This window comes from Montipora capricornis, chromosome 6 (assembly GCF_036669925.1).
Source record: "Montipora capricornis isolate CH-2021 chromosome 6, ASM3666992v2, whole genome shotgun sequence".
Lineage (NCBI taxonomy): Eukaryota > Metazoa > Cnidaria > Anthozoa > Scleractinia > Acroporidae > Montipora > Montipora capricornis.
The window spans coordinates 10,349,789-10,359,788 of record NC_090888.1 but is presented as its reverse complement, the minus strand read 5'-3'; the positions used below and the strand labels follow the sequence as shown (position 1 = coordinate 10,359,788).

General features: G+C 39.3%; 1 protein-coding gene across 1 annotated transcript in view; it reads right to left on the bottom strand.

Moving 5' to 3' along the window:
• LOC138053211 (uncharacterized) overlaps positions 1 to 10,000 on the bottom strand; it is a 13,841-nt gene that overhangs the window by 974 nt on the left and 2,867 nt on the right. The window contains exons 3-10 of the mRNA XM_068899866.1: positions 9,981 to 10,000; positions 9,324 to 9,413; positions 8,169 to 8,299; positions 7,255 to 7,332; positions 6,676 to 6,724; positions 5,244 to 5,377; positions 3,710 to 4,081; positions 659 to 993 (exon numbers count right to left, since the gene is read on the bottom strand). The exon at positions 9,981 to 10,000 is cut by the window's right edge and continues 107 nt beyond it. Coding sequence (XP_068755967.1) covers positions 659 to 993; positions 3,710 to 4,081; positions 5,244 to 5,377; positions 6,676 to 6,724; positions 7,255 to 7,332; positions 8,169 to 8,299; positions 9,324 to 9,413; positions 9,981 to 10,000 — 1,209 coding nt within the window. The remainder of the gene's footprint in view (positions 1 to 658; positions 994 to 3,709; positions 4,082 to 5,243; positions 5,378 to 6,675; positions 6,725 to 7,254; positions 7,333 to 8,168; positions 8,300 to 9,323; positions 9,414 to 9,980) is intronic.

Here is a 10,000-nt window from a genome sequence, read left to right as displayed (position 1 = left end):
ACAATTATATGATTCGTTTTTTGTGATATCCGGAATAATTAAGGCCTCATTTAGTGTTATCAGCCTCAGCCTTTGGCTTTGGCTGACAACACATACCTCGACCTTGATTATTCCAGATATCACAAAAACCTCATCCAGTAATTGTTTATTACGTCTAGGCAGCTTAATTTAAGTCAAGTCCATTCAATAGTATTAGAATTTTTGGCAGATTAATGATTCTGCTTGTATTGTATACTGAAACATTAAAAGAACTCATTAATAATTCATGAGCCTAACAGCTTATCAAAACATCGATAAAATGTCATGTGCATGAGCTCTCAACCCGATAAAACAATACTCCTAATTAGAATTTTTTCTATAAAGAATAGTAATGAGGCCCGGCTTGTTCTTGTATGGTAATAATTTAATATCTTCCCCTCACATTTTGATCCTTTGTTCAGACTTCTGAGGGACACACTATTGGTGGAAATTTTTAAAGCCATTCAAAACACTTGCAGGACATGTTTTATTGGGTCTTAAATCACTTGGCTATGCCTCATGTTTTAAAACCTGGTAAAACACTGCTGCTTTGTCGTTTGACCATTACTTTATATTAAGATTACTGAGATGGTTGATTAGAAACATTAAATATCTCAACTCCTGCACAGCAATGACAGACCTGCTCCTTGTCTTCATCCACAGAACTGTCAAACATTGGCCGGCTGTCAAACAGGAAACCATCCCCAGGAGATTTGGTCAGCTGTTGGATAATGTTTGAGTGCCTCTCAAAGTTAAATGGACTGGTTGTTGGCTCTGAGCTTTCAGTAAAACTGGGTTGTTGCTTTCCTGCTGAAATAGGTGATTTTAGGAAAGCAGGCCCGTCCTCAACATGACATGATATGACTGAGGGATTGTCACTGATACCTATTCGATAAACAGGTAAAATAGTTTGAGTATATTTCCCATAAAAATTCCCTCCTTGCCATTGCAAGCAGCAACGTTTGCCAGCAAAGTTGAATAAAGATCATTTGAACAAGATTTGTTTTACAATTATCTATAAATATTATTTTATTTTGATACTAGTAGACTGCAAGATTAGTTACTCCTAAATATAATGCGATGTTTTGGAATGTAAGTCAAGGATCAAATTGCAACTGCAGCTTAAAAATCAGATGGGGTTTGAAACTTATGTAGTTAGAAACTTCACAAAATTTCAATGTTACATGTTGCTTAGGGATTATTGCAAATTTTCTCTTCTAGACTAGTGCATAAAGATACTATCAGCATGAGATGATAAAATTGTATCCCTAAGTGGCCATGTAATGTTCTGGGCCCGGTTGTTCGAAAGCCAATTAACCTAATCCAGGATGAGCGTAAACGTTTCTTTCATATTTCATTTTCTTGGTGAAAGTTTGACTTCCTCTAATGTAAAGTTTTGCTGAATATCAGTGTTGAAAAGCATTTGAGAGTAGAGAAATAAACTCCTGGATTAATTTTTAATCTGGGATTAGCGTTAATCTGCTTTTGAACAACCAGGCCCTGTTTATTATATAGGTACTGATAAAGTCTCCAGATCAAAAACAACTTGTTTTATTCACTTTTGGAATGGTAAAAAGTGGTCACCAACAGCTAAAATGGGCATGTTGTGCACCACAAAAGAAGATGTAAAAGTTTTGAAAAACATAACACTCTAATGTCGAATTGAGCAATGAAAATGGTAATGACTATGTAAATAAATAAATATTGCTAGTGCTAATCACCCTTACTTGCAGTCGAGGACTGAATTGCGAAGGGCACGGCTCACAACATCAGGCTCAAAGCATACAAAAGCACCTCTGGCTGCCGCTATACAGTCCATGTTTGATGTAAGAGCACAGAACCACAGCTAGATGTTAGTTTGCTATGAGTCGATTTTGATGAGGGAGGAAAACTGGAGTACCCGGAGAAAAACCCTCGAGGCAGGTTGAGATCGATTGAAACTCAGCCCAAATGCTGGCCGAGGCCAGAATTGAACCCTGGCTCGCAGTGGTGGGAGGCCCGATAGATAACCACTATGCCACCCTGACTCCTTACATGTATATCACAGCACAAAAAGTATCTTACGATGAATTGAAGAGGAAGCTTGCATGTTGCTTACCATGACAACACCTACATCCTCAAATTTGAAAGATAAAATAAATAATGTCTTCACTGCATATGGTGAAGATGTGATATTTTATTAAAAAGGACATTATTCTAGCATTTCATCACTATATAATAAGTAAAGCTATGCAAGAGTTTTTTTCCTGTGCTGGCTGATAAGTGTCCTTGTCTTTAAGTGAGTTGAAATGAATACCAGGTAAAAGGCGGGCATCTGGAAAATCCAGAATCCGGAATCCAGAACCGGATCTGGAATCCGAAAATGGATCCAGAACCGAAACCGGAATTGGAACCAGAATAAGCACGAGAAAGGTCAATGATATTCAGTTGTTTTATTTCAGGAAAAAAAGTTGAATGTTATATTACACACTTTAAACTGCAAAATTGATTTTTATGGATATTGTTGTGACTACAAAGTTCGTACCATTTCCCTTCTCTTTCCCCTTCGAACACTTGCTACGCAGGCTAGTGCTCACCTTTCCAGTGTGTCTCCTTGATCTCCAATACGGCAAGATCTAGAAGGTGAAGTTCGTAGTTGCTTACCTTAACATTTTATTCCAATAAATAAGGTGAATATCTTTTGTCTTTTACTTTTCCTTTCTGGACTCCTTTCATCCATGGCTTCAGTAACAGCTTCGCTCCTGCACCAGCAAGTGACAAGGAGGAGTCTCAATGTCAATCATTCTCGTAACTTCAACCGTTCAAAACAGGAGTGATGCCGGTGGTGCAAACTTTGTAGTCACAACAATGTCCGTAAAAAATCAATTTTGCAGTTTTAAGTCTGTGAAGTAACATTCAACTTTTTTAGCTGAAATAAAACAACTGGATATCATCTACATTTCTTGTTCTTATTCCGGTTCCAGATTCCGGCTTTTCCAGACACCTGTAAAAGGCTGCAATCATAAGGGTTGAAAGGAGCATGGATGAAGATAATGTGCCAAGCTTCCAACCAAACGTGTTGTTAATTTTGTGGGTTAGTGGTTGTCCTATGCAATTGTGTAGTTGCTTTGGAAAGCATGCTCTGACACAATGGATTTATAATTCCTTGGATGATTAGGAAACCAGTAGTGGTCAGTCTTCATCCTGGAAGTGTTAGAAGAAGGAGTAACTGGTTTTAAATAGCTGAGGAGTAAATAAAGTCAAGGTAGCCATTTGACTTTGAACACATCCAAAACACATGGTTGCTGCTTGACCCTGTGTGCAAGACTCTGAACCTCTAATCGACTGAAATCAAATCATTTAAACATAGGTTTGTGATGAAAAAACTCAGTAGGTCCATAATAAAAACGTCTTTGAGTAGAGTACAGAACCAACAATCTCAACCCATTTATAACCCCATTTTTTTGGTAATTTGTGAATATTTTTTGACTAATTTTGTGGATTAACATTAATTAATTTGTGAGTAATAATTATTATCATTAACCCATTGACCCCTGAGAGTGAGACTTACAGATTACTCTAACGCCAGAGGGTTTTACTCGTCAATGGGGGGGGGGGGGGGGGGGTCCCTAGGGCATTTGAGGTGTGAATTGGTTAAACTGCTGGATAGGAGTTCTCTCATTACTCCACTAACCATGCTCTCTAAACTTACAGTGTTCAGATTTTTCCAATGGACTAATTGAGGTCTGAATTTGTGGTTCAGGGGATTGCTGCTCCTGAGCAACACTTGTCATCACCACAGCATGGGTATTTGCAGTATGTGTGCTCAGTTGCTGATCCATATTAATTCCATCCTTTGCATGAGAGGGACTTTTATCTGACAACACTCTACTGAGTTGCTCTTCATTTACACCTCTGTCTTGAGCTTGCTCGTCTTCCATGTCATTGCTGTCTTTATCATTGTTAGTTTGTGCTGGTTGTGGTGGCAATGGTTTAGGGATGAAAAGAGGAGCTGTTCGCTGACATTGAGTGGTTCTTGCCAGGGCACAAGCAGGAGTGTATTGCATCTCCATCTCTGTGGTTACTGTTAAAAAGCAGAATTAATAATGAATGGTTACTGCTGCAAGGTACTTAATGTTCCATGAACACCAGTGAAATATGGGGTTTGTTGAAAGAAAGAATTAAAGTAATTAGGAAAAGTTTAGCATCAGGGAATCATAATCAAAGGTTAAAATATATATTATCATTTCAGTTGCTGTTTTTAGCAGCCAATCAGACTGCATCATTTACACATGCTCAAAATAGTCTAACTTGTTTCTCAATGGCAAGTACCAGAGTTTTTCTGGAAATAATTTGACTTTCTTTTTACATGAACAAAGCATTTAAAAAATTGGGGGGAAAATGCACATGTTACTCTATCAGTCTTAAAAGAGACAACCTTAAAATGTCTTACAATTACAGAAAATTATAACTGATTTCATTATTTACTCTAATCTCTCAGTCAGTAGTTTAATGGAACTACAGCATGATCAAAGGTCAAATATATTACCATTTCAGTAACTGTAGTTCAATTGTGACTATGTCATGCTGTCTATAGCAGCGGGTCAGATTGCATCACTTACACATGCTCAAAATAGTCTTGTTTTTGTCTTATCACACTGCTTTGACATGGCCGCTGTGTGAGTTTGTTTGCTGAACTAGTGATTAAACCAGTTGAGTTCCACGTAGTATTTGCCGCTCTATTTAGATAATGTTATTTTATTGCTCCTTTCCGCTCTGTATAATACCAACATGTAAGAATAGGCAGGGGTGCAATTGTTTTCTAAAAATTAGTTTAATCAACATGGGTAGTGGCAGTGATTTACATTTATTTCATCAGGACAACAATTCTCATTCTCCCCATTCTCACTCCATTATACTTTTGCAAGGCCTTGACTTAACTGCCCAACCACTACTTTAACCCTCTCTCTCTGTAAAACTGTATTTCCTGTCCATTAGCTCAGTTATATTAAGCATAAACTCTCTGACAATAAACCAGCTTCCAGATGGCTCGATACCATGGTTAGTAAAGCAGTGCACCCAGCAGTCTCTTTGTAGTGGTCTCTTTATCCACTGTAAGAATGACAACATTTGTAACAAAATGTCAACCCTAAATATTTTTTCTTACTTTTTGTCAGTTTAAAAGACAGTGGCGTTTGCTATTGATTCCTTCCTTTCTTGCTTGTCAAGGTAATGAATTACCGTACCTTTGTTTGGAAACTTGCTAAGGTTTTCCTCCTCCTTGGCCATCTTAATCAGTTCTTGTTCTGTGCTGTTCTTTTTGTGGGTTATATCCTGTAAACTGGCTGCAGTGGTTTTTGTTTCAAGGTGTAGATGTGCCCTTCTTGTTATCAAAGATAATAATATATGATTTTAAGGTTTTTGCTGTAGTAAAACGGTGACTAATTAAAATTAAAATTATTGCGTTCGATCGAAGGAGAATGCGTCCTAGTTTTGTTCACATTGGCAGCTGATTGTATGGTCTTGCCAAAAGGAATCGAGATATTTCTCTGTAAGGGACACCAAATTAGCTGCCCCGAAGATTCTTTTGTTGTTTGCAGGGGTACCCTCGCGTGGATTCTCACACACGTATTGATCTCAATCTGATCTGCTTAGTTCCTACGAAACCACAGTCTAAGTGACTGTCGAAGGCACTTCAGTAATCCGAGATAATACTACTAATTATGATTTAAATTTATTTGTTTCAAATGGGTCTTATGCAAGTATTCTCTGTTATCTTTGCTAAACTGCTTGTTAGATGTGAATGATATTCTAGCATCGAACATTTATGATAGAGCTGGCTGTCTGGCAAGTGAATTCCACATGACATCAAGATATCACTCACAAGAAATCTTGTCTGATAATTTTGCTTCATAATTTCACTATCCCATATGGCCTTAGCTATGGATTTTATTCATTGAAAGCTTCAGCAATTCAGTTATTTTTGTGAATAAGGTTATTAATAAATCATATCTCTGTCTGTCAGTCAACTCATTCCTCTATGTGGGCATTCTGAGTGAAGTTTGTACGATTATTGATGTGGATGAGGATGAAAAATACATGTGAGGGGGCTCTATCAGCTGGACTGGTGACACCAGTCTCCAGAAGTACACGGTACCATATAGTTGTCATGGAAGGAACAAAAGATGGTGACTTTTCAAAGACAATGCATTCATGGTCTTGTATTCCATTCCCAAGCAAGGTCAAGCAAATGAAGATGCACCACAACGTATTATTTTACTCTATATTTGAGCGGATGGGCTGGATATTTCCCTAGCATTTCAATGGTTCTTAAAACAGTTTTTTTTATCTTCAATTATTATTGTGAAGTGGAACCAGTGTTATCCAGCCGAAAACTTTCTGGTGATTACTCTTTGGCTTGCTCTTACAGGCTATTTTTTTCCGTTACTACACCCTGTTAACAGAGTGGCTTTGATCTCTCCCAGATGGAAAGAAAAAAGCACATTGAGGCAGAAAGGCCTGGCCTCCTTTATTCAAATTTTAGTTGTTTCTTGTTTAACTAGCCAAACCTGGATTATAATGCCTGGAGAAAACCGCACTTGGAGAAAAAATGGACTTTTTTCTACCCCAGTCAAGATTACTTTTTGTTGTGTGACAAGCACGAATAATAGTGGATACAGTTTTACGACCACTGGGATGGCAGATTGAAATCCTGTGTCCCTGGTTTCTGAAATTATAAGGGATTCAAAGGGTCAAAATTTTATCAAGTAAGCCTTAATTTAACTTAAAAAGTAACGTAAAACAGAAAGTAATTTATTGTTGATAGATCTCACAGTTAGGTGTATTTTAAGCTGTACTATTCTAAATAAAGTGTATGACATACTCTACGCACCGCACCGGTGGCTCAGTTGGTTGAGCTCCGGGCTGCCAAGTGGGAGTTCGACTCCGGCCGGACCAACACTCACGGTCTTTAAATAACTGAGGAGAAAGTGCTGCCTTTGTAACTACATTCGCAAGTGGTTAGGCTTTCAAGTCTTCTCGGATAAGGACTATAAACCGTAAGCCCAGTCTTACAAATATGGGGGGACGTTAAAGAACCCACACACTATTCGAGAAGAATAGTGGATGAAGTTCCCGGTGTTGTGGCTGTCCTCTGTGGGTTTATGGGTGGGTGGGTGTAGCAGGTCTGCATCAGCTCAAAAGCTGCCAAAACTTCAACCTGCTCAAACAAGATTAATAAATAACAAACAAACAAACCTTCAATTATTTTCTTTTCAATTTCCATACTTGAGATTCCAGTCTGAAGCTGTTGAACTGTGGATCGAATCCTCTCCACTAAAATGGAAGCATTCGTTGAAAACCTACCACTTTAGACTCTTCCTTGAATTCGTTCCATTGTGATTTGTAAAAAAGTAGTTTCTCGGTAGGCAACTGGAAAGAGTAAGGCCCTGTTTACAAGCAGGTAGGGTAACCCTAGTGCTAGGGTTACCCTAGCACTCACACATTTCTTCTTTTTTTCATTGACGTGTTTACAAGGCAGCTAGGGTTACCCTGGCGCTAGGTAACCCTATCTGAGTGCTAGGGTTACCCTAGCTGCCTTGTAAACTCTCTGCTTGGGACAACTCGCCTACCCGGGACAACTTTTTGGCGGTTTCCATTGTGTTTGCGATGCTGGCGGTTACCAAGCACGCAAAGTTGTCCCGGGTTGTAGGGTAACTTTACCTGTGAAATTTTTGCTTGTAAACCCAGGCTATCTTTGATCTTCCTGCTAGGGTAATCCTAGCAGTAGGGTTACCCTACCTTCTTGTAAACAGGGCCTAAGTGACGAAATCAGTCGTCTGGAAGTGCAGACATGATTTTAGAAATACCTTTTGCAGCCAAAGCCTGCCAACACGCCCTGGATATGCATTCAAAAGAAAGGCAGATGGCTTGGGTCATGAAATCAATTATAGCAGCTTGTTTGGCTGAATAAATAAACTGAATAAATAACTGAAATGACTGAATAAATAAAAGAAAATAATAATGTCTTTATTGTTGTTGCTGACAGAGTTTTCTGTAGTAAGTGCATCTGATTTTCTGTCATTTCTGGACATTACTGCTAATCCACTGTGTAAACAGATTGATACCATATAGTGATATGTTTTAAGAAGACAAAGAACCATTTTACTTACTTTGTTCTTCACTCTGTTTTGCTTTGTTCTTGACCTTTTCCATCGCCTTGGCTTTTTCCCTGCATTCATATTGTTGCTTGTGTCTATCCCATATGGCCTGGTATTTTGTAAGAATGCCCCAGTTTTCCAATCTAAGGATGAGGATCAATAGGCGTGGTGGCTTTTTGGCGCGTGTAATTGCTAAGGACTTGGTACTTTGCACGGTAATATCCGCGAAATTACCTTGTGTCAGAATTTCCTAATATGCGCATGTTTTGCGGCAAGCGCCCGTTGTTAATCCTAACCAACCAAAATGTTTAGATCAACTGGATATTGTTACAATAATCATTCATTGAAACTCGACTTAGTGGTTTGAAACGGAAAGCTCATATTCTGGGATATAATTTTTTTCAATTTGGCTTGTAGTCCATTTGATTGTTTTTCATCTTTCCCGATCCACTAACAAATATGTTTGAGTAATTTTTGTTGTTTTATCACGAAAACACTAAGGGGAATTCCTCAAGTCTTTAAAGCCTCCCAACCACCACCTTTTCTCGTGGAAAGTTGATGATTAACTCCCTGACAGTAACGCGTACATGTGCACGTCGTTCTTGAAGGGAAATGAAGTTAAGTGGAGTTATATGTTGATCATTTAAGATAGAGTCAACCCAGCCTGCGTAGCAAGCGTTCCTGTTCGACACAAGAGCTTCGAAACGATTTTCCGCAAACTCTTGCCCCAACTTTCGCGCGGCCAATTTCCGGAAAATCGTTTCGAAGCTCTTGTGTCGAACAGGAACGCTTGCTACGCAGGCTAGAGTCAACCGAAACCCCAGGGAATCCCCGGCACTGATTTCGTACCATCAGGGGAGGCCCCACAGCACACGGAATACCAATGTCTGAGACGACAACTCTCTTGTTCATACGTACAACGCAGGCATGAGACAAAGCAGCATACACAGGCACAGAAACGTTGTTTTAAAATTGGTGTCCTTATGTACTTGCAAAAGGTACTAATGACAAACTGCTCGTCTAAGTTTGCGATGTTGCAAGTGCTTGTGCTCGCGTCGTATGTGAAAACCAATCCTCAAATTGCCGTTGCAATAAACTAGAGTTCTTCAGACCGTGTTTTTGATCCTCTAAGTTCCAATTTTCATGTTTCAATTCAAAATAGCTCGCCTGGATTGTTGCGCTTTAGCAAAAGCATTTTCTTTCTTCCTCTGTAATGCTTCTTCGTGCTCCTGTAGAACACTGTTGGTTCGCTTCAAGCTGCAATTGAAGTCGGAGACATAAAGCAGTGTCAGTTAAGAGGGGCCAAGCGGGCGATTGTGGGATTCATTGCATTGTTTTTTCATCATTATAGTGTTGATTGCCTTGAAAAATTTTAACCATATTCCCAGCCAATTAGGTAAAAGCAAAAATCTTTATGCCCAATGAAGTCTGTCTTTACATGCGCCTCCCAGCGCCAAACGTAGCCTGGGACCACGCTCCGCAGTTGGGGTTATGGAGCGAAAAGGAACTTGGCGAAAAGACCCCCGTTCGGCTCACTTCGCTTGACAAATTATTTTTCGCCACGTTCCTTTTCGCTCCATAACCTCAATTGCGAAGCCTGGTCCCAGGCTGCGCCAAACGCCAGTTGCGAATATTTACATTGGCTTAAAGATATTTTGCCGGATTATCAATTGGCGCCTCTCATGAGAGGCTCCAGTAATTACTTTCGCTTTGATTGATTGCAGTCGATTAAGAATCGTCCACAGCATGCAAAATGACTTCTTTACTCCCTGCAAACAGGGCACTAAAGTTTTTTTTTGAACGCGTCTCCGTTATTGAAAGTACCTTTCGCATATCTCCTTGTT